The sequence below is a fragment of the Saccopteryx bilineata genome, chromosome 2, assembly GCF_036850765.1.
Source record: "Saccopteryx bilineata isolate mSacBil1 chromosome 2, mSacBil1_pri_phased_curated, whole genome shotgun sequence".
Classification (NCBI taxonomy): domain Eukaryota; kingdom Metazoa; phylum Chordata; class Mammalia; order Chiroptera; family Emballonuridae; genus Saccopteryx; species Saccopteryx bilineata.
Genome location: NC_089491.1, coordinates 12200473 through 12225403, shown reverse-complemented (window position 1 = coordinate 12225403; position 24931 = coordinate 12200473). Strand labels below are relative to the sequence as shown.

The window sequence follows — 24931 nt, the reverse complement described above, 5'->3', positions numbered from 1 at the left end:
GGCTACTGATAAAGTTCATTTACGCCGCTGTAATTTTTACGAATTTCAACAAGAAAGAAATGCTACAGAAGCATGTCTGTCGCATCCACCATATTCCACTGACTTAACACCCGACTATCACTTGCTTTTGTCCTTACAAAATTTTTTGAAGGGCAAAAAATTCAAAAATGAAGAAGATAACAAACAAGCACTGGTTCAGTTTTTCGCATCAAAAGATAAAACATAGCCTGACCTGTGGTGGCGCAGTGGATAAAGCGTCGACCTGGAAATGCTGAGGTCGCTGGTTTGAAACCCTGACTTGCCTGGTCAAGGCACATATGGGAGTTGATGCTTCCAGCTCCTCCCTCCTGTCTCTCTCTCCTCTCTCTCTCTCTGTCTCTCTCTCTCCTCTCTAAAATGAATAAATAAAAAAAAAAGAAACACAAAAAACAAAAGATAAAACATTTTTCAAAAACGGGATATACTAATTGCTCTCACGCTGGCAAGAAATCAATAATAATAGCAATTATATTATTTAATAAAGTTTGACGGTAAGAAAAATTTGTATTTTGTTTTATTCCAAAAACGGACAGAACTTTCCGGTAGACCTTATATATTAGCTTTACAGCCCGCATTCTTTAAAGAAGCCATTGTCTTTTCTTGAGTATATTTCCAGCTAGAGTTTACAGCCCAGATTCTTTTAAAGAAGTCATTGTCTTTCATTGAGCATGTTTCCAGCTAAAATAAAGCCTACTTTGAAGTTCTCATCATTTCACAGTAATTGTTTTAACAAGTGACCTTTGACTACAGGCTTCAGAAAATAATTCTTTTAAATTGGTGCTATTGTTGAGTATACCGAGGTTCTGACATGGACTTGCCATAATGTTATCTTTGTAGTTTTCTTTCTTTTTTTTTTTTTTTTTCATTTTTCTGAAGCTGGAAACAGGGAGAGACAGACAGACTCCCGCATGCGCCCGACCGGGATCCACCCGGCACGCCCACCAGGGGCGACGCTCTGCCCACCAGGGGGCGATGCTCTGCCCATTCTGGGCGTCGCCATGTTGCGACCAGAGCCACTCTAGCGCCTGAGGCAGAGGCCACAGAGCCATCCCCAGCGCCCAGGCCATCTTTGCTCCAATGGAGCCTTGGCTGCGGGAGGGGAAGAGAGAGACAGAGAGGAAAGCGCGGCGGAGGGGTGGAGAAGCAAATGGGCGCTTCTCCTGTGTGCCCTGGCCGGGAATCGAACCCTGGTCCTCCGCACGCTAGGCCGACGCTCTACCGCTGAGCCAACCGGCCAGGGCTGTAGTTTTCAATATAATCAGATAACATTAACTTTTTCAAGCATGTGTATTAAATGAATATAAAATATATAAAAAGTAAGTGAATATAAAATTCATATCAGAAATTCAATGCTTATTTAACCAACATGCATAAATCAGTGTTGGTCATGGCATTTGGGTGCTTTGTATGTAGCTACCTTGTTTTGTTGGTTTTCCATGGTTAGATCCCAAAGAAAGGAAACCCAAAACTAAGGACTCATGCCTATTGCTGTATGTGAAAAAAAAAATAGCATGTCAATTTAACATCTGTTTCTTTTTTCAATAATTTGATTACCATGTTCTGCTTCTCCCACCCCACCCCCAGTTTTCTTATGATCCTCATTATTCTCTAGAAAGCTTATAAGTCAAAACAATACTAGATAGACATTTAAACTTACATTGTAACCATTCTTGTTGACCCTAAAAGCCACGTTTCTCTTTGTGTGCAAAGACTGACCAAATATGGCAGTTTGCAAGTCATGAATACTTTAGTTCATAGAATTTAGCCTAGGAAGTTTTTCTCTTTCCAGAGCAACCTGTGTAATACTCTGAGGTATCAACAGTGAGAATTTTTTTTTTTTAATAGAGACAGAGAGAGAGAGAGTCAGAGAGAGGGATAGATAGGGACAGACAGACAGGAATGGAAAGAGATGAGAAGCATCAATCATCAGTTTTTCATTGCGACACCTTAGTTGTTCATTGATTGCTTTCTCATATGTGCGTTGACCATGGGCCTTCAGCAGACTGAGTAACCCCTTGCTAGAGCCAGCGACCTTGGGTCCAAGCTGGTGAGCTTTTGCTCAAACCAGATGAGCCCGCGCTCAAACTGGCAACCTCGGGGTCTCGAACCTGGGTCCTCGGCATCCCAGTCCGATGCTCTATCCACTGCGCCACTGCCTGGTCAGGCAACAGTGAGAATTTTTTGAAGATCGTTCTAGTATAGTATTATAAGGCTTAACTTTCCTGCCAAATTCCTTTTTCTATGGCTCATTAAAAAGTGAAAATAAAACTTGTTTATTAGTTCATGAGTGACATTAAATAGGATATATACCTTGGCTCTAAAATATGAGATGTATATCTTAAGTGTGTGGTTATGCTGCTGAATTTGGAGGTTTGCACGTCTTAAGACTTAGTGCGTGAGTATGTATCTCCAGTTAAGGTCACATCAGCTTTTATTTATAAATCATTACTCTGCTGGGATCTGTTAATCTTTGTGGTAATAAGTTCTTCTCCATACTAAAATCTGGCATTTCTTAAGGTACATTAGCAAGTTCCTGTGGTAACTTTTAACAAAATGTTACTTCTTAAGGCTTAACAACAATTGGACTATTTAAAACACTTTTTCCCCATTTTCCATTATTTGTACATTTTGGTAATTATAACCATCAGCTTATGGTTACAGTCTTGTTTTCCTTTTTCTAAGGATGACCTTTTGTCTCAGGAAAAGGAATTGATACATAGAATCTTCCTATGGGGACATATTGTAAATATCATCAAGGGTTTTAAGAGGCAGCATTCAAGGGAAAATTGAATTAAATGTTGGATGTTTGTATAATATTGGTGTAGGGAAGAGCCTTCAGTTAATCATTTTAATATTTTTACTGTAGAGGTAATAAACTGCCATATGCCCTTGAAGTATGCTGATAAATGGATTCTGGTAATGTAAGAGTTAGAACGTGCCACATAAATCCCTTTTGCTGTGATATGCGATTGTCTAAGAATAGACCTCTAATGTATCTGCAGAAGAAAAAAGTTATTTATTGTACTTACCTATTCAGTTCTCTGAATTGAAAAAATGTGATTTCTGTCTAAAATCATTCTCTAGCAAAAAGTCTTTTAAATTAAATTTTTTTTTTTTTTTTTTTTGCTTTTCAGTGTGAGAAAACATCTTTTCAGATAAGCATAAAAACACCTGTGGAACTTAATTAAATATTTGTGAAGTTTTTTTATCTTATGCAGTGCCTATTCCAGTGCTGTTAATAAAGGTGCTCAGAAAATGTTTGATTGCTCACACTTACTAAATGTTCCACCATCCTTGTGTAACTGTGGACCAGAGCCATATACTAGAAAGTGCAGAAAAATGTATTTTCTGTCAAATATTCGTGGTTTGCCTATATACATTCCCATGAAAATTGGAGGTCAGAGAAAGCAGAAACCATATTTATTGCATTTACCTTTGGCTGTGTTCGTCTATTAAATTATTTGCTTGTGTGGCGTTAAATTCTCTAAGTTTATGGAGAAATGTATAATATAAATGTTTCAGCCCTGGACGATTGGCTCAGTGGTAGAGCGTCAGCCTGGCGTGCAGAAGTCCCGGATTTGATTCCCGGCCAGGGCACACAGGTGAAGCGCCCATTTGCTTCTCTACCCCTCCCCCTCTCCTTCCTTTCTGTGTCTCTCTTCCCCTCCCCTCCCGCAGCCAAGGCTCCATTGGAGCAAAGTTGGCCCGAGCACTGAGGATGGCTCTGTGGCCTCTGCCTCAGGCACTAGAATGGCTCTGGTTGCAACAGAGCAATGCCCCAGATGGGCAGAGCATCGCCCCCTGGTGGGCATGCCGGGTGGATCCCGGTCAGGGCGCATGCGGGAGTCTGTCTTCCTCCCCGTTTCCTAAGGAAAATAAATAAATAAATAAATAAATGTTTCAGATCTGAGTGTAGACTAGTTGATATTCTAAATGGAATAGATTTATTTTCTTCACTGTGGATGAGGCACTATATATGACTAGGAATAATTTTTGGATGATCCTGCATTACTTAAAAATATGCATATATTTTATTTATAAAACACCAGTTTGAATTAAAATGTGTTTTTGAAATTACGTAATTCCAGAAAAAGTAAAGGCAGGAGTACTGTTTAAAAAAAAAATCTTAGCAAGGCGAGAAATATAATCTGACCTTGTGAGTGGGTTAGTATGTTAATATTAAGCTTTTTCTTTATTCCCAGAAATAGGTTTCTGTTGTGGAAATGGCAGCCAAATAATTTAAATATTTAGTTTCAGAGATAATGTGGTGAAGTGAAGCATACCTAGAGTTCTGGAAAAAATTGGAAGTGCTGTTTTCTGAAATACCCACAGGAACATGGGGAAACCACTCATACAGGTTATTTTCTTCAGGAGTCAGTAATATTGTACTTAATCAGCACAGTGTTAAGTGAGTTTTGTGTGCATTTCATCCCCTTTTTACATCTTGTATCTTTTATTAGAAGTATCAAGATACAAAGGAGGGGAGAGTGTGAACTTTGGAATCAGAAATATATAGATATCCCAAGTCAGGCACTTCCTGAGTATATGAGTTAAGGTTACCTACTTAATGACTCTGAGACTCAGTTTCTTCCCTTGTAAAAATGGAACTAATTAGGTTTACATCATAGATAAGGACTGGAAAGCATCTGGCATCCTCCTGCTCCTTTCCTGGATACTCATTCACAAAGGAATAGAAGGGGTTCAGTCCCCTTGTTGTACATTTGAGGAAACAAACTAAACCTCATCCAATTCATCTGAGAAGTTTCACTCCCAGTTGGTTTTTTAAAAATACTGTAGCAGACTGATAACTTTTCCCCCCTTCCTTTTAGTAAGAGAAACAGACAGGAAGGGGGAGAGATGAATAAGAAGCCTCAACCTGGCCCTGGCCGGTTGGCTCAGCGGTAGAGCGTCGGCCTGGCGTGCGGGGGACCCGGGTTCGATTCCCGGCCAGGGCACATAGGAGAAGTGCCCATTTGCTTCTCCACCCTCCCTTCCTCTCTGTCTCTTTCTTCCCCTCCCGCAGCCAAGGCTCCATTGGAGCAAAGATGGCCTGGGCGCTGGGGATGGCTCCTTGGCCTCTGCCCCAGGCGCTAGAGTGGCTCTGGTCGAGGCAGAGCGATGCCCCAGAGGGGCAGAGCATCGCCCCTGGTGGGCGTGCCGGGTGGATCCCGGTTGGGCGCATGCAGGAGTCTGTCTGACTGTCTCCCGGTTTCCAGCTTCAGAAAAAATACAAAAAAAAAAGAAGCCTCAGCCCAGTTGCTGCACTTTAGTTGTTCGTTGATTGCTTTCTCATATGTGCCCTGATTGGGGGGGAGGGGCTCCAGTTGAGCCAGTGACCCCCTGCTCAAGCCAGCGACCTTGGGTTTGAAGCCAGCAGTCTCAGGGTTTCAAACCTGGGTCCTCAGTGTCCCAGGCCGATGTTTCATCCACTGTGCCACTGCCTGGTCAGGCCCAGACTGTTAACTTTTAAAAGTATTGATGAAGCTTGATTACTTACAAGAAAGGGAGAAATAACTGAAAGCATTGGCTGTCTTCTTTTGGCAGTTCATTGTATTGATTTTTGTGAGTTTTATCCTAAAGATCCTATTAAGTTACAACCAGTCTCTTAAAACTTATTGACCAATGAATAAACAAAATGTGGTACATATGTACGTACATATATGCACACATACATATATTGGGATGTTATTCAGCCTTAAAAACAAAGAAATTCTGACACATGCTACAACATAGATGAACTTTGAAGTGATGTAAGCCAGTCACATAATGACAAATATTAGTAATTCCACTGCTTATATGAGGTGCCTAAAGTAGTCTGATTTCTAGATAGAAACTAGAATGTTGGTGAACAGGATTTATTGTTTAGTGGGTGGAGCTTCAGACCTGGCCAGTCAGCTCAGTCAGAACATTGTCCCAAAACACCAATGTGGTTTCCATTCCCGGTTGGACACAAATAGGAGGTAACTGTTGAGTATACAACTAAGTGGAACAACAAATGAATAATTCTTTCTATCCTTGCCTTCTTCCCCACTCTTCCCCCCTCTCTCTCTTGCTCTCCCTTTCTCTGTCTCTCTAAAAATCAAAAAAGTAATGGGAGTTTCAGCTGAAGAAGATGAAAAAGTTACAGCAATGGATGGTAAGGATGGTTACACAACATTGTGAATGTACTTACTGCCATAGAACTAACTGTATGTTGAAATATGGAAAATGGTAAAGTTTATGTGTATTTACTCACAATTTTAGAAGATTAAAACTTAAAAAAAATTTTTTAGAGACTTTATGTTATAGAGGAGGGTTGGGGGGGGAGACAAAAAGTATCAACTCATAGTTGCTTCACTTTAGTTCATTGCTTGCTTTGTTGCTTATGTCATTTGTGCTTTGACTTGGCAAGCCCAGGCTTTTTTTTTTTTTTTTTAAAGAAATTTTTTAAAAATTTTTTTACAGAGTCAGAGAGAGAGTCAGAGACAGAGAGATGAGAAGCATCAATTATTAGTTTTTCGTTGTGAGTTGCAACACCTTAGTTGTTCATTGATTGCTTTCTCATATGTGCCTTGACCGCGGGCCTTCAGCAGACTGAGCAACCCCCTTCTCGAGCCAGCGACCTTGGGTCCAAGCTGGTGAGCCTTGCTCAAATCAGATGAGCCCATGCTCAAGCTGGTGACGTCGGGGTCTCGAACCTGGGTCCTCCGCATCCCAATCTGACGCTCTATCCACTGCCACCGCCTGGTCAGGCAAGCCAAGCCCAGGACTTTTGAACCAAAAACCTCAATGTTCCAGGTCTACACTCTATCCACTGCACCACCATAGGTCAGCCTAAAACTTATAAAATCTTTTTTTTTATTTTTATTTTTTATTTATTCATTTTAGAAAGGAGAGAGAGAGAGAGAAAGGAGAGAAAGACAGGGGGGGGGGAGCTGGAAGCATCAACTCTCATATGTGCCTTGACCAGGCAAGCCCAGGGTTTCGAACCGGCGACCTCAGCATTTCCAGGTCGACGCTTTATCCACTGCGCCACCACAGGTCAGACTATAAAATCTTTTAAAAATTAAATTTTAAAGCCATTGTCTTACAAATTCCTATATTCTTAAGGTCTCTATTTTTTTTTTAGTTCATGTGGAATTGAACTAAAAGAGTAACTTCATAGTTTAAGGAAGTGAATTGCCACAGCATTATAAGTTAAAATTTACCTAAGACTGACTTAGATAAACTGGTTTATCTTGCTTTTAACTGCTGTAATCCCAAAATGAATAAGTTCTTTTTTTGTTTTTCTAAGCTAATCAAATTTTTTTTTTTTTTTTTTTTTTTTTTTTTTTGTATTTTTCTGAAGCTGGGAACAGGGAGAGACAGACAGACTCCCGCATGCGCCCAACCGGGATCCACCCGACACGCCCACCAGGGGCGATGCTCCGCCCCTTAGGGGCGTAGCTCTGCCGCGACCAGAGCCACTCCAGCGCCTGGGGCAGAGGCCAAGGAGCCATCCCCAGCGCCCGCCCGGGACATCTTTACTATAATGGAGCCTTGGCTGCAGGAGGGGAAGAGAGAGACAGAGAGAAAGGGGGGGGGGTGGAGAAGCAAATGGGCGCCTCACCTATGTGCCCTGGCCGGAAATCGAACCCGGGTCCCCCGCACGTCAGGCTGACGCTCTACCGCTGAGCCAACCGGCCAGGGCCTAATCAAATTTTTTTCAGAAAGTTTACATTAAAGTGGTTTGTAAAGCCAATAGTCACGGCCACCATCACAGCTGCCTAGCCCATGCAGGTTCACATTTGTTTCGGACAGACGGTAATGAAACAACAACGGAGCCAAGAACTGATGGGCCATTATCTTTAATCCTACCTTGCACCTGAAGGCAAGAAATACAGTGGGAAAACACTTCCCTTTCCATTCAGAGCTCCCAAAGCCACTGACTTATCCGAGTTTCCTAGAATCAAAGGTTTCTACCTCACCAGTCTCATTCACCTCTGTTCCCCATCTCCTTCTCTCTGCACAAACTGGCTTCTCCTTCAGCACTCCGCCATCTTGGCTGCTTCTCTTCTCCTCACGTGGCCTTTCTCTGCTCTCTCCTCTAATGCTGATCTCAGGAAACTAGAGAGAGCAAGCTCCCGGTCTGCCCCATTTTATAGTGTAGAAATCAAAACCTTTTATCCAATATACAAACAAGGATGTCTCTGATAAAAAGTCACTTAAGGTGGGAAAGCCTTAGTCTTAAAAGGTAAGCCTTAGGGTATAACAACCCTGCCTGCTTACAGCCTGTCCCCCACACCCAATGCAAACTATAAGCGAGCAAACCTATATATCATATTTACAAACTTATTTGACCAACATGGTTCTCTTAACTCACTGAAGTAAGTCAAATAGCTCTCAAATTCAGAGTCAGACTAAAAGAAGAAACATCTATTATTTAGCAGTTAGTAAGTATAGTGGGGAAAGGAATTTATTTTTATAAAGACGGGATGATTTTCTATTGAGTTTTATTAGCTTTGTCCCACCCTTTCCAGGGATAGGCTGTGAGAAATGCATGTGAAAAACCAATGTAGGGAAATAAACTTAAGAGCCAGGAAAAACAGCCTGACCTGTGGTGGCGCAGTGGATAAAGCGTCGACCTGGAAATGCTGAGGTCGCCGGTTCGAAACCCTGGGCTTGCCTGGTCAAGGCACATATGGGAGTTGATGCTTCCAGGTCCTCCCCCCTTTCTCTCTGTCTCTCCTCTCTCTCTCTCTCTCCTCTCTAAAATGAATAAATAAAAATTAAAAAAAAAAAACAGGAAAAACAGAAAAAAGCTAAGGTGAACATAGTACGATTTTTAAAAATACTTTTATCTTCTTTGCTATCTACTTGATTAATTTTAATGGGCTGAACCCACAAGAGTTGGCCTGCTACAGCATTTTCAAAATATGATTCTTTTACTATTCTTTTTTTTCCGAAGCTGGAAACGGGAAGGCAGTCAAGACAGACTCCCGCATGCGCCCGATCGGGATCCACCGGGCATGCCCACCAGGGGGCGATGCTCTGCCCATCCGGGGCGTCGCTCTGCCGCAATCAGAGCCATTCTAGTGCCTAAGGCAGAGGCCACAGAGCCATCCTCAGCGCCCGGGCAAACTTTGCTCCAGTGGAGCCTTGGCTGTGGGAGGGGAAGAGAGAGACAGAGAGGAAGGAGAGGGGGAGGGGTGGAGCAGCAGGTGGGCACTTCTCCTGTGTGCCCTGGCCGGAATCGAACCCGGGACTCCTTCACGCCAGGCTGACGCTCTACCACTGAGCCAACCGGCCAGGGCCCTTTTACTATTCTTATCTTGTTCTTTTTCTGAGCAGAGAGCAATCTTACCAGATCTGTGTTTTCGAAGGATACCACTGGGTGCAGCATAAGAGGAGGGATTAGAATGGGGAGGTAATGGTAATAGGAATGCCAAGGAGGAGAGATGTATTTCAGAAAAGAACAGTGACACCTAGATACCTGGATTTGGATTAAGTTCCATAATTTTCTCTGAATTTAAGTTAGTGAACCAGTGGAGCCTCAGTTTGTCAAATGAAGTTAATGCCTATCTGGCAAGGTTAGAGACAAGATTAGTATTAATGCATGTAAAGCTTCTTAGCACCGAATTGGGTGTTAAATCAGAACTCTTCAGATTTAGTAAGGTGATTTAAGCCCCCTTAAGATTCCCTAAGGCTGTTTTCATCTGTTCACTGGTTGAGCAACAGAAATGCTGGGGATTGGGAGAGAAGTGATAAGAGTATTTTGGTCCAAAGGAAATCCAAGGTACGATATGTGACTTGGTGTTGTTTAATTTGTTTTGGCCGTGACACTTGGCAACTTGTTGAAGAGTCGGGCACACTCAAGGGTGGTTCTTTTTGAGTCTCTTTATTCCAGTTGTTCCACATCCCCAGTCACATGCATGTTGTATATGTATTTGTGATTTGTCCTCATATTACTTAGACTCTACCTGTTAAACACTGATGAAAGAGTATTATTCAACTAATCAAATTGAATACTGACAGTAGTCTAAAGATAGGATATAAAGATAATAGGAATAAATCTTAAGATCCCTGTCCATAAGAAGTTCACAGGGCTGTGTGTGCTTATTATATTCCCAGTATTTACCATGTGGTTTATACGTGGTGGTTTCTGTAATGATCAACCAATACAATGGAGTAAAAACGGTATAACATTTTACTGTGTGAGAAATGCTATAATTCTGTGGTAGAATTAAAAAGCCTTATAAGGAACCCTAGAGGGAAATAAAGATTTATTGCAGAGGGAAATGGGGAGATTAAATGCTTGATTTTATCACCAGATTTCTGGTGGGGGAGAATGACTAACTGGGGACATGAAGACACATTCCTAGCTATTCAAACAGCATGAGCAAAGGCTCGAAAGCATGAAAAAGCATGACATATTTAGTGAGTTGTCTGGTACAGTTTGGTAGAAGGAGATAAGACTGGAACGATGGATTGACTCCAGATTTGAAGAACTAATGATATAAGATGCTAGGCTTTTTTTTTTTTTTTCTGTTTTCAGTCAGGAGTAATGAAAGGTTTTGAGAAAGGGGTAGGTTATATTGATCAGATCTGAATTTTAGAAATTACATTAGCCAGACCAGGGGGGCGCAGTGGCTAGAGCATTGACCTGGGACACTGAGGTGGCTTGAGTGCAGGTTCGCCAGCTTGAGTGCGGTATCATAGATAAGAATGATCCTGTGGTTGCTGGCCCAGCTGGAACCCCCCCCCTCCAGCCAAGCACATATGAGAAGCAATCAGGGCACAACTAAAGTGCCACAACTATGAGTTGATACTTCTCATCTCCCTCCGTTCTTCCCACATCACAAAAAAAAGAGAGAAAAGAAATGAGCTAACTCTGGGGCTTTGATAATCAATGACGAGAGTCTAGAAAGGAAGACTTGCATTGTAGCAAAGTTGAAAGAGAATGAAGTATTCACAAGTCAGTAATATGAATGATAGTGAAGAACAGATAGATTTGGGGTGTATGACTTTTTATTTCATTGCTTTTCTTTTATTTTTTTTTAATATTGGGACATTTTTTTTTCTTTTTTTTTTCTTTTTTTTTTTTGTATTTTTTTTAAAGTTGGAAATGGGGAGGCAGTCAGACAGATTCCCGCATGCACCCGGACCGGGATCCACCCGGCATGCCCACCAGGGGACGATGCTCTGCCCATCTGGGGCGTCGCTCTGCCGCAACCAGAGCCATTCTAGCTCCTGAGGCAGAGGCCATAGAGCCATCCTCAGCGCCTGGGCAAACTTTGCTCCAATGGAGCCTTGGCTGTGGGAGGGGAAGAGAGAGACAGAGAGGAAGGAGAGGGGGAGGGGTGGAGAAGCAGATGGGCGCTTCACCAGATGTGTGCCCTGGCCGGGAATCGAACCCGGGACTCCCGCACGCCAGGCCGACGCTCTACCACTGAGCCAACCGGCCAGGGCCTCATTGCTTTTTTACAGTGAGGAAGGGAGAGAGAGGGAGAGAGAGAAACATCAGTTTGGTAGTTTCACTTATTCATGCCGTCGTTGGTTGATTCTTGTATGTGCCCTGACCAGAGATCAGACCTGCAAGCAACCATGGCGTGTTGGGATGATACTCTTACCAGCTGAACTACCAGCCTGGGCCTGGGGTGTATGGTTCGGAACTAAAATTCATAAGAGTTTCAAGGGCGAATTTCTGTCTTGGATCAGTAGTTGTTGACCAGGATAGGAAACCTATGAGGAAGAACATGCTTGTGTGATAAATGAGGGTCTGCTTTGCACACGTGGAATTGATTTTGAGATGGCCACTGGTCACATGTAGCAAAGCCCTCTTATGTATATCACAGCACCCTTTGCATACCTCTGTTATACCAAGCTCGATACTGTACTGTGTCAGTTACAAGTACTTGTTTACTTGTATTTTTTTCTATACCACTGTAAGCCTGTCAGGTAAAGAGAATTTATGAACACTTGAGTTAGCGAGATAGCCAGGGTAAAAGGTGAAAAAAGAAATGAGATGGAATTTAAAGAATAAAGGGAACCTATATGACAGCTGTGGAAAAGTAGTAAGAGGTAGAAAATGCAAGCAAAAAGAAAAAAATTTCAGAATAAGAAAATGGTCAGCATTTTCATTTATTTAAGCTGGTAGAGCAAGATAAGAACTAAAAAGAATTCTTTAGATTTTGAAATTGTGTTGATTTTTAGAAAACGTTCATGAGGATGAGAGGTGGATGGTTGCAGAATTTTTTTTCTTTTTTTTACAGAGACAGAGAGTCAGAGAGAGGGATAGATAGGGACAGACAGACAGGAACGGAGAGAGATGAGAAGCATCAACATCAGTTTTTCGTTGTGACACCTTAGTTGTTCATTGATTGTTTTCTCATATGTGCCTTGACTGTGGGCCTTCAGCAGACTGAGTAATCCCTGGCTTAAGCCAACAACCTTGGGTCCAAGCTGGTGAGTTTTGCTCAAACCAGATGAGCCCACGCTCAAGTTGGTGACCTCGGGGTCTGGAACCTGGGTCGTCCTCCTCCCAGTTCGACGCTCTATCCACTGCGCCACCACCTGGTCAGGCGGTTGCAGATTTTTGAGAGGGACTACTCAAATGCAAGTGGGGAATCTATTCAAGTGGTAGAGTTGGAGACGGTTATTACTATCTCAGAAGAGTTTGTAGAAAACCAAGGGAATAAAGAGAAATCAGAGCCCGGGACTAGTGGCTGGACTAGCACTGTTTATTTGTCTCAAGCATGTCGAGTTCAGTTACAAGTACCACTCACACCTCTTACCAAGTTAGGTAGTCACTTAGTAGGAGGTGATTTTTGCCTCTGCTAATTGTACATTAGCAAATCCATACCACTGCAAGTTCACTCTGTTACTTCTCTGAATGGTGCTACTAACTAGAAACAAAATAAATATTCAATAGCACACTGTCCAGAAATAAACATTGACTACCCAGAAATTGACTGCTTTCAAAGGAGTGTAAGAAGAGCCTTTATCTTCTGGGTCAGTAGTGTTTAAGGGGAGATTGAAAATGAAACTTCATTTGGCAAGATTGAGATACATTATTTGCTATAATTTTTTTTTGAAGTGTGTAGTTGAGTGTAAAATGGTCACTACGGCACAAAGCAGTGGATTTGGGCAAAGTATAGAGTTTTGATATGACACTTATCAATCCTTTTCGTATCAGTAAGGATAAAAGTAACAAAGGGATGAAGTAATGAAAAGTTTAACAAAATTAAACTTTTAGGTTTGATGCAGGAGGCTGCATAGTTAAAATTACCTATCATTTTAACTGACTTGACTTAGTAAAGGAGTTATGGAGGAGGGAACATTCCTGTATTTACACTCACCAACCTGGCTTTTTTGGTAGATGTACTTGTTATAGGATCTAGGCTCATGACTTGTATAAACGCAGGAAACAAACTGACTACCAACCAAGTACAGGCAGTCCTTGAGTTATGAATGTGATAGGTTCTGTAGGTTTGAAAATGTTTAAGGATTTACATGCACAGAAAGATAAAAATAAATACTATGCTAAGACAAACATCTAAGTTGCATTTAGTAGGTAAATGTACCTATTCCAACTTACATACAGATTTAACTTAAGAACAAACCTACAGACCCTATCTTCGTTCATGACCCCAGGATTGCCTGTACCAGGATGTTCATATATATATTATTTAAAATGGGATAAAAAATTTTACTCTCTCTACCTTACAGAATGATTGTGATGATAAAATGAGGTAAAGCATGAGTACATTTTTGGCCCTGGCCAGTTGCCTCAGTGGATAGAGTGTCAGCCCGGTGTGTGGATGTCCAGGGTTTGATCCCTGGTCAGGGCACACATGAGAAGTGACCATCTGTTTCTCTTTTCCTCCCTCTTCCCTTCTCTCTTTCTTCCTCTCACAGCCAGTGGCTTGATTGGTTCGAGCTTCGGCCCTGGATGCTGAGGATAGCTCAGTTAGTCTGAGTGTTGGCCTCAGACACTGAGGATAGCTTGGTTGATTTCAAGCATTAGCCCCAGATGGGGGTTGCCAGCGGGATCCCCATCAGGTTGCATATGGGAGTCTTTCTCTATTCCCTCCTCTCACTTAAAAAGAAACTGTACATTTTAGCACTGTGAAGAATTATACAAAGTTATGACTTTTTTTTTAAGTTTTTTTTAAAACTTTTAAAAATATTTATTTACTCATTTTAGAGAGGAGAGAGTGAGAAAGAGAGAGAAAGAAGGTGGGAGGAGCAGGAAGCATCAACTCCCACATGTGCCTTGACCCGACAAGTGCAGGGTTTCCAACCGGCGACCTCAGTGTTCCAGGTTGATGCTTTATCCACTGCACCACCACAAGTCAGGCCAAAGTTATGACATTTTTTTTTTTTTTACAGAGACAGAGAATCAGAGAGAGGGATAGACAGGCAGGAAGGGAGAGAGATGAGAAGCATCAATCATCAGTTTTTCATTGCTACCCTTTAGTTCATGATTGCTTTCTCATATGTGCCTTGACCGCGGGCCTTCAACAGACTGAGTAACCCCTTGCTCAAGCCAGCGACCTTGGGTCCAAGCTGGTGAGTTTTTATGCTCAAACCAGATGAGCTAACGCTCAAACTGGCGACCTCAGGGTCTCGAACCTGGGTTATGACATTTTTTATTCATTTAAAGTATTCCTTTTCACCCGACCTGATCAGGCCAAAGTTATGACAGTTTTTATTCATTTAAAGTATTTCTTTTCGCCTGACCTGTGGTGGCGCAGTGGATAAAGCATCGACCTGGAACACTGAGGTCGCCGGTTGGAAACCCTGCACTTGTCGGGTCAAGGCACATGTGGGAGTTGATGCTTCCTGCTCCTCCCACCTTCTTTCTTTCTCACTCTCTCTCCTCTCTAAAATGAGTAAATGAAGTCTTTTAAAAAATTAAAATATTTCTTTACATTATTTAGATATAAACAAATTAGAGTGTGTAATTAGGAAACTATATTTTTACCCTTAATATTTGTTTCTAAATTGAATTACCTAAATCAGATGATACTTGTGAATTCTTTTAAAATTGGAAGTTAGTTTTTTAAAAGCTCTTAAGTATTTGTGCTTATAGTTTTCTAGGTATGTTGATAAATCATATATGTATATATTCCTTAGTAATTTTTATAATGGTTTTATGAAATAGATATTACACCATTTTTACTTAGGGAAATTGAGGCTCAGTGAGACCAAACTCACACTATTAGTAACTAGAAGAACCAATATTCTAACTTGAGTTTTTCCTAACTCTTGGTTGCATGCTTTACTATCACAACTATAACTTCTCTATTTATTGTCAGTCTAAAAAAGATGGTCTTATCTTTTCATGGGGTGGCTCTTACTGTCTTTTCATTTTTACCATTTATTCTATTTTTTAAGCAAATACTTGAGCACCTACTATGCCATGCATTGTTCCAGGTGTTAGAGACACAGCAATTAAAGAGACACCTAAATCTGTGCCCTTGTGAAACTTGGGTTTTAGTTTGCATGATACTTAAAAGACATGATTGCCCTGGCTAGATGGCTCGGTAGCATCATCCCAAAGCACAGAGGTTGCTGGTTCGATCCCCAGTCAGGGCACTTACAGGACCAGATGTTCTTAGCTCTTTCCTCTCTCCCTTCCCCTTTCTAAAACCAATAAAATAAACATTAAAAAAAAAACCCAAATGATGAACATGCAATGTGTGTCAGAAGGTGATAGGTAGTATGGAGAAAGGTAGGAAGAGAGATGGCAGTGTTTGGAGAGGAAGTTTGTCCTTGAGAAATTAGACTTGCAGTCTGAAGGATGACATTAAAATATGGGTCCTCTTGTGACAACTGATATAAGTAGGGATTAAAAACAAAATAAAATTAGTCCTTATGGTCTCAAGACAGAGGTGAATGCTCTAGAATTTTGCCAGGAGTAAACTGAGTTCTGGGGCTCCATTTTATTACAGAGGCCAGGCACAGGGTGGCCTTATCCAGAGCCCTAGGAACTCCTGGACTCCCTCTTCACTTCGCCTGTGCAGGCCAGAGCAGGGAAGTCTTATTTTATAACTTACCCTGTACTGCTTACTGTTTTGATAAACCTCATTTATCACTTCCGTTACTTTGGGTGCCAAAACAAACAGTCAAGTATCTGATTACATCTATTTTCTGGTCACCTCCTCAAAGAAAATAGACTGAATTTGAGCCTTCCAAATCTTCTTTCCATAGTGTAAATATCAAAGTATATTATTTTTGGGTCCAGAATATTATAGAAAGTTGTCAGTGTCTCTGAGATCATACCTTTAGATGACTTTCCTAGGCCCTCTGGTATCACCATTTTAAAAAATCAATAAAAGACTGATTAAGTATGAAAACCTTATCTAAAGTACAAGTTCTAAAAAACATAAAGACCTTTACCCAATACTGAGTGTTTTGGGACCAGGCTCTAATTTGTGGCATTGAAAAAGCATTATAATCTTATAGAAAGATCGTAACCTCTGGAATCATAGATAACTGGATTTAGATTTTTGCTTTACCTTTAACCAGTTTCATTACGACCATTGCCTTGAATAAGTTACAGCATTTAAGTCTCAATTTCCTCATCTGTGAAATAGATATATGATGAGTAAATTAAGAGACACCAGCAAATTATAATACAACATAATAGGTACAATAAATCTTAAGTGCTATAGGAACAGGAATGAGGCAAGTCATTCATTTGGCTCCAGGATGAATATAGGCTACTAGGAGAGTGAGGGTTAGATCACAAATAATGATTTGGAGTTGATGGAGCACAGAAGCAAGGAAACCACGTTAGGAAGAGCATATAATGAGTGCAAATACACTAAGGTGTTAAAGTACAGATGCTTTTCTATTTATGATGGGCTTATGTCCTGATAAAGCTATCATAATTGAAGTCAAAAATGCATTTTATATGCCAGTCTACTGAACATTCTAGCTTACCACAGCCTGCCCTTTTTTTTTTTTTTTCCCAGAGACAGAGAGTCAGAGAGAGGGATAGACAGGGACAGACAGACAGGAATGGAGAGAGGAGAAGCATCAATCATTAGTTTTTCATTGTGCATTGCAACACCTTAGTTGTTCATTGATTGCTTTCTCATATGCGCCTTGACCGCGGGCCTTCAGCAGACCGAGTAACCCCTCGCTTGGGCCGGGGACCTTGGGTCCAAGCTAGTGAGCTTTTTGCTCAAACCAGATGAGCCCGTGCTCAAGCTGGCGACCTTGGGGTCTCAAACCTGGGTCCTCGGCATCCCAGTCCGATGCTCTATCCACTGCGCCACCGCCTGGTCAGGCACCCCAGCCTACCTTTAATGTGCTCAGAGCACTTACATTAGCTTGTAGTTGTGCAAAATTATCTAACCTAGAGCCTTTTTATAATAAAGTGTTGAGTATCTCATGTAATTTATTCTGTGTATTGCTTTCATCCCATCATAAAGTGGAAAAAAATTTTTTAAGTCAAAACATTGTAAGTCAGGGACTGTCAATATGTATATCTATCATTGGGAAAGACATTACCGCTTATAATATATTTCTTAAGTCCACATCTAAGCCCCTCTCCCAGCCTGTTCCCATAAATTGTTTTGTTTTGTTTTGGGTTTTTTTTTGTTGTTGTTTTTTTACCCTAACTCAGTACCTTTTTTTTTTTAATTTTTATTTATTTTTTACAGAGACAGAGAGTGAGTCAGAGAAAGGGATAGACAGGGACAGACAGACAGGAACGGGGAGAGATGAGAAGCATCAATCATTAGTTTTTCATTGCGCGTTGCAACACCTTAGTTGTTCATTGATTGCTTTCTCATATGTGCCTGGACCGTGGGCCTTCAGCAGACCGAGTAACTCCTTGCTGGAGCCAGTGACCTTGGGTTCAAACTGGTGGGATTTTGCTCAAACCAGATGAGCCCGCGTTCAAGCTGGCGACCTCGGGGTCTCAAACCTGGGTCCTCTGCATCCTAGTCCAATGCTCTATCCACTGCGCCACCGCCTTGTCAGGCATAACTCGGTACCTTTTAACCTGTGCAATTTGCCTGTGTTTTCAACTAAACTATAAACTCCTTTTGGGCAAAAATCTTCTTTACTGTATTGTGTTCCTTATACAATAGACATTCATATTTCTTGAATGGGTGAAGCAAAACTACATTTGAAGTTTTCAAAAGTACATTTTGGTGCATTCTAAACTTCACACGGTTGGTTTGGATTTAGTCCTATGAAATGGAGAGCTGTGATAGCCTTTAAGCAAGAGAATTAGTTTAAACAGAAAACAGCAAAGAGTTCATAGAACCTTAGTTATACCTAGTTAAATGGACTTTTCTTGGGGTTGTCTTTTTCTTATTTAATATATTGATTTCTAAGTTTTCTTAAAATTCTAATACTGTACTCGGGGATTGTGTGATTCTTGCTGCCAGGTGGTTATCTAGGTGTGAGCCTTTGAATGAAAAATAGTGCTTGGTATATGGTGTACTTTTAGTAATACCTGTTCAAAAAAGATCCAAAGCATAGCCCTGGCTGGTTGGCTCAGCAGTGAGCATCAGCCCGGCCTGTGGAAGTCCCGGGTTCGATTTTCGGCCAGGGCACACAGGAGGAGTGCCCATCTGCTTCTCCACCCTTCCCCCTCTCCTTTCTCTCTCTTTCTCTCTCTTCCCCTCTTGCAGCCAAGGCTCCATTGGAGCAAAGTTGGCCTGGGCTCTGAGGATGGTCCCATGGGCTCACCTCAGGCACTAGAATAGCTTCAATTACAGCAGAGCAACGCCCCAGAATGACCGAGCATCACCCCCTGATGGGCATGCTGGGTGGATCCCAGTAGGGGGCATGCAGGAGTCTGTCTACCTGCCCCCCCCCTCACTTCAGAAGAAATACAAAAAAAAATCAGGATTTCCTAATTGGAGAGATTAAACAGACTCTCAGAACCTTACTTCATGGAGGTACAAGATGAGCAAGAATTACTCTTGCTAATTGGTTAAAGCTCTGAGCATAACATTGTATTGTTTGTTCTGTTGCTGTTTTGGCAACCAAATGGGAACATTGCCACAAAATATGCAGAACCAGGTTTCTAAATGGTAAATGAGTTTAAGTTTTATTCCAGGAGTCAAATAATTGAACGGCCGTTCATAAGTGACACATTTTTATACTTCTTGCTGGGAATTTTTGGCTTGAAACACTTTTATTGGTAATGTTCATGTTCAGTTGAGATGGGAAGATTGAGTTTTTAATGGACTCGTGATGTCCTGCTATGCAAGGTATTTCCCAACTCTAGAATTTATGATTGCCCTGCCTTGAATTCATTTCTTGGGTGTTAATGTGAAATTTTCTTTCTTAAAAACATTTGTTACTATTTAAGTATCAATAAAGTTAGGAAAACCTTACTTATTAAACAATGCTTTCAATATTAGTTATGTGTGTAGTTTAACAAATTAAAGGATAGAAAACAGAAGTTTGGCCCTGGCCGGTTGGCTCAGCGGTAGAGCGTCGGCCTAGCGTGCGGAGGACCCGGGTTCGATTCCCGGCCAGGGCACACAGGAGAAGCGCCCATTTGCTTCTCCACCCCTCCGCCGCGCTTTCCTCTCTGTCTCTCTCTTCCCCTCCCGCAGCCAAGGCTCCATTGGAGCAGAGATGGCCCGGGCGCTGGGCATGGCTCTGTGGCCTCTGCCTCAGGCGCTAGAGTGGCTCTGGTCGCAATATGGCGACGCCCAGGATGGGCAGAGCATCGCCCCCTGGGGGGCAGAGTACCGCCCCTGGTGGGCGTGCCGGGTGGATCCTGGTCGGGCGCCTGCGGGAGTCTGTCTGACTGTCTCTCCCTGTTTCCAGCTTCAGAAAAAAAATGAAAAAAAAAAAAAAAATAATAAATAAAAAAAAAAAAAGAAAACAGAAGTTTGGTGACTTTTATAATTTTTAAAGGCCAAGAATAGAGTTGCAACATATGTCAAATAAACTACTGTAGATAGAGTTATTCTTGAGGGGGATGTGTTTTATTTATTTATTTGAAAATCTGAAATATCTTGGCTCTAAATAGCATCAAATTCCCTTATTATCTTGTATACAAAACCTAAATTGTAAGTGGTGAAAGACTTGGGGAAATATTTTAGAAGTGGGTTTTTTTGTGTTTTTTTTTTTTTAAGTTTTTCGATATATATCTTGTAAGAATTAGAGCATAATTGAATATCTGGCAGACATTCTGTATGAGTATCTTTATGGTTTTTGTTTTTCAGACGTTTTAAAAAATATTTAATCATTCATGAGTTGAGCTTCGTTCTTGAGTCATGGATGACAAGGCTTCTGTTGGAAAAATCAGTGTCTCCTCAGACTCAGTATCCACTCTTAATAGTGAAGATTTTGTCTTGGTTTCCAGGCAAGGTGATGAGACACCATCTACAAATAACGGAAGTGATGACGAGAAAACAGGACTCAAGGTAAAACTCCACAACCTAAGTTTTTTTGCTTAGCTTTGCTAATTGAGCCCCTTGCAGAACTCAGCCTCAATGAGAAGGTATATGGAGTACAAGTGAGAACATAGAAATACTATCCTTCCTTTTTTAATGCTAAAGAGTTTTATTTAAAATTAGTGATAGAACAAATTTATATTTTATTAAGGATTTTTAGTTTGATTGCTTCTAAACTTTTGTTACCCCTAACTGTGAAAACCAGTGGTCATAGTATAAACATTTGTCATTTTAGTATTGTTTTCACTTTCCCATTGAATTGGAGGTGATTGTTTTGCTGTACGTAGCGCGTAAAAGCAGTAGTAAGTCAGCAGTGCTATTTATATAACAGACTTTTAGGGTTATTGAAATGGAACTTGTAAATTCCTGGGTTTTGGTAACTTCTGTTTGTTTATATTTTTTTAGTCAAACAACTATTACTTCCTTTCCCATACTCTGTTATTGTTCTTCTATTTATGAATATAAATAAAAAGTTTATCTGTTAAGGTCATTTAAAATATGAGGAGCTTTAAAAACATCTCAATTCCTGTTTACATCTTTTCATTCAACAAATCTTCATTGAGTATCAGCTGTGTGTACTATTCTAAATACTGGGATACAGTGGCGAATAAGACAGGTAAAGCCCCGCGTCCTCCAAGAGCTTTTATACTCATGGGGAAACAGACTCGAAGCAAATAGAAGATGAATTTAAGTAAATTGAAGTGCTCTGAAGAAAATTAAAGTGGGATATGTGGATAAAGAGTGCAGGCTCAGGTACTGTTTTAGAGAATGTCTTGAAAGGACTGAACAGAGACCTGAATGAAATGAGGAAGATGGCCGTGGAGAGATCTGGGCAAAGAGCTTTCACAGGGAACAGAAAACAGAGAGCCCCTGAGGAAGGTCACACTTGTTAGGACAGAGATAAAACAGAGTGGATAAAGTAAATAAAAAGTGGTAAAGGATGAGACCCAGTGATAGCGAGCACTAGATTATATAGAGCTTTTGAGAGTTTACTAGGAATTTGGACTTTGTTACAAATGCGAAGGGAATTTTTGGAGAGTTTTACCTGAGGACACGAACTAGTCTACACTTTTAAAAAGCTTCAAGTGCTCAGCTTGAGAAGATGGGGTATCTCTCAGAAGTGTGCCACTGTTTTGTTTATATTTATTTTATTGATTTTAGAGAAAGAGGAAGGGGAGAGAGATAGAGGAACGGGAACATTGATCCTTTCCTGTCTGTGCCCTGATGGGGGTTGAACCAGCAATTTCTGTGCTTTAGGATAATGCCCCAACCAACCAACCAAGCCATTCAGCCAGGGCAGAAGCATGCCATTGTTTATACTTTCCACCTGATAGCTATGGCTCCAAGGTTTTGCATGTAGTGAGAAGTGGGCCATAAAACAGCTCCTAATCCCTTCCCAAAGGAACTGACTTTATTTACAACAGAATGTGCAGAACTGCAAGCCTAAGGGTACTCTCAGAAACAGTGGAGGTTGTGATGAAAGGCAGTTAGGAGGAGACTGATTGGACAAATAGTTTAACTGCCAGATTGCTGGGGGTAGACTGCCTAGAATCAGAACAAAACCCAAACACTGGCCTCTAGACTCACCCTTCAAAGTAACTTCAGCTTGATTGATATATTTTGTGGAACAGTTTATATTTGAGTGCATTGTTGAAAACTGTAGAGCCACAGTTACATAGGTGTGATCAGAGAGAGTGCCTTGCCAAAACTACTCTCATCCCAGGATGACTGTAGACAAATCTAAATCTGAGTCCCCAGAGTAGCAATATCAGAGGCTTACCACTGGGAATTAGAGGACTAGAATTGACTAAAATAAACCAGTTAGTAAAGCAAACATAAAAAATACCACATCCCAAAATGGGGACACTAATACTGAGAATTGGTACAATTTATTACCTAAAATACCTAATTCCAACAAAGAAAAATTGTGAGAAATGCATGGAAACAAAATATAAACCATACATCATAAAAAAGGCAGCATATACTGCTTGTAAGAATGAGATGTTGGATTTAAGATACAAACTCTTCAGAGTAGCCATTGTCATTAAACTGAAATAAATCATACTTAAAGAAATAAATGGAAGTATGACAATATCAAATTGGAGAATATAATTAAAGAGATAGACATTACAAAAAAAAAAAAAAAGAACCAAGTAGCACTTCTGAATGGAAAAGTGCAACAGCTGAAATGAACATTCACTAGAGAGGCTCTGTAGTAAATTTTAACTAGCAAAAAAGTTAACAGAACATGTCTTCAAAATAGCAGTACAGGACTGATTTAGATCAGTGTTTTTCTGGTCCGCCAGAAATTTCATGCTGGTAGTTAACTCTTCTTGCACATTGGCACCAGTCTGCAGACTGATGGCTGAAAAACACTGATTTAGATAATCACTCACAGATGAGAGAACCTTTGTGGAAGTCCAGGAGTCCAGCAGAGAAGTTCCAGCAGGGTTGGAGCAAAAATCATCCTAGATTGGACCCATTGAGAACGAGCAAAGGAACAGTTTCACTTTACCTGTGTCACTCTTACCCAAAAGTGGCACAGCTCAGTGCCAACGGAGACTTAGCTTGTGATTTATCCATGGGGAAAAGTGAGAGTGTGTGAGTAAGTACCTGGCTTCCCCAGCTGTGTGACACACTCGAGACACTCCTAGAGAAGCCCATTTCTTTCTCATCCCTCCTAGAATAATGAGTTGTGAGATGCATGACCTGGCGCTGAACAGTTGTTCCAAGAGAACAGCAGCCAGGGCTGTCAGTGGCATGAATCTTGGATCTTATTAACTTGTAAATGCTATCAGGAAGCCCATCCATGAGCCACTAGGGATGCCTTCCTGCTGATTCCCTAACTGGCCCATGGATACCTCCAAGTTTTGTGCCCCACACCAAACTCCACCCTCCCACCCACCCCTCCACCCTCCCTGTGGCTGCCTCCGGTGCATGCCCCTGAGGGCAAGAATGATGAGTGAGAGTGAACCTTTGCAAAATGCTAGTGAGCATGCCCAGGAAGTCATCCTGGTTCTGTAGTATTGAGAGAAGCCACATACTTGAGCATTCCTCACTATCTTACGGAAAGCAAAGGCAACAGAAAGCATCAACAACAGACTGGATCAAGCAGAAGAAAGTACTATGAAGTAGAAGACAGATCATTTGAAATTACTTTGAGAACAAAGATAGATATCAAGAGTGAAGAAAGCCTCTGTGATTGATAGCATACAATTAAAATAAAGATTTTATGTATTATGTGAATCCCACAAGGAGATGGAAGGGAAAAATAGGTAGAAAGCTTATTTAGACACATAATTTGATAACTACACAAATTTGGGGAGATATTTGGATATCCAAGTTTATGCAGCTTATAGGTACCCCTAAAATTTACCCCAAAGTGATCCTAAAACACATTATCATAAAATTCTAAAAATGTCTTCGCTAAATAGCTGGGTTGGTTAGAGCATCGTCCCAAAGTGTAGAGGTTGCTGGTTTGATCCCGGTCAGGGCACAGATCTTTGTCGACGTCCCCCCACCCTCTCTCTCTTCCCCTCTCTCACTCCTCCCTCTTCCTCTTCTCCTGTCCCCACCCTCTCCCTCTCCTTCCTTCTCTTCCCCCTTCCTCTCTTGCTAAAATCAATCAATAAAAAAAATAAATAAAACTCTATAATCAAAAACATACAGATTATTTAAAGCAGAAAGAGAAAAATCTCACATTACAGGGGAACCCCAGTAAGGTAATAATCAGATTTTTCAGCATAAACCTTGCTGGCCAGAAGAAATTGAGATGATATACTCAAAGTATAGAAAGGAAAAAAACAAAACCAGCCAATCAAGCATACTTTCTTGGGAAAAGCCGTTCTTAAGAAATAGATTTGGATATCAATGTTGAGGTAGTTAATTATCATTAGACCTTACAGGAAATGCGAAAAGGAGTTCAGCTTGAAATGCAAGAACACTAATTATAGTCATGCTCACTAATTACATCTCATGTAGACACTGACATAAGGATAGGCATATAATCCCTTGCATACACTTGAGAGTTAAGAAATAGAAGCTTATTTCTGTAGTCAGCTGATTAAATGGTCCTAACATCATTTGATAGGAAATGACTTTCCCCCCAATAAATTGTGCCAGGACAACTGGTTAACCACATTAAAAAAAATGAAATTGTACCATTACCTCACACCATTCAAAATGATACGTGGTTTTTAACTATGCAATAGGTTGACTTCCCCTACATTGTTCAAGGGTCAACTGTATGTGGCTCCATTAATATGAAATGTGTAGAATAGTCAAATCTTTAGAGGCAGAAGTTAGATTAATGGTTGCTCAAGATATAAATTCAAGATGTGATTGGTATTAGGGTGACAAATGAGATGTGGGATTTGAGGCAAAGAGAGAAGTAAACAGTGATTCCTAGATTTGTGCCTGAGCTGGTCAGTATATAGTAGTGCCATTTACTGAGATAGGAAGACCACGATTGGGCAGGGGAATCACAGTTCCAG

The 24931-nt window shown here is 41.0% G+C and overlaps 1 protein-coding gene across 5 annotated transcripts in view; it reads left to right on the top strand.

Moving 5' to 3' along the window:
- The window catches only part of RABGAP1 (RAB GTPase activating protein 1), a 186017-nt gene that overhangs the window by 14407 nt on the left and 146679 nt on the right, over positions 1–24931 (top strand). For 3 of the 5 annotated variants that reach the window (XM_066256280.1, XM_066256279.1, XM_066256282.1), the window contains one exon: positions 20208–20408. The exons of 1 other annotated variant lie outside the window; for it this stretch is intronic. In XM_066256280.1, coding sequence (XP_066112377.1) covers positions 20259–20408 — 150 coding nt within the window. In that variant the 5' untranslated portion in view covers positions 20208–20258. Of the gene's footprint in view, positions 1–6127; positions 6176–20207; positions 20409–24931 lie in introns of all 5 variants that reach the window. One more of the 5 variants, XM_066256281.1, reaches the window with a different exon arrangement.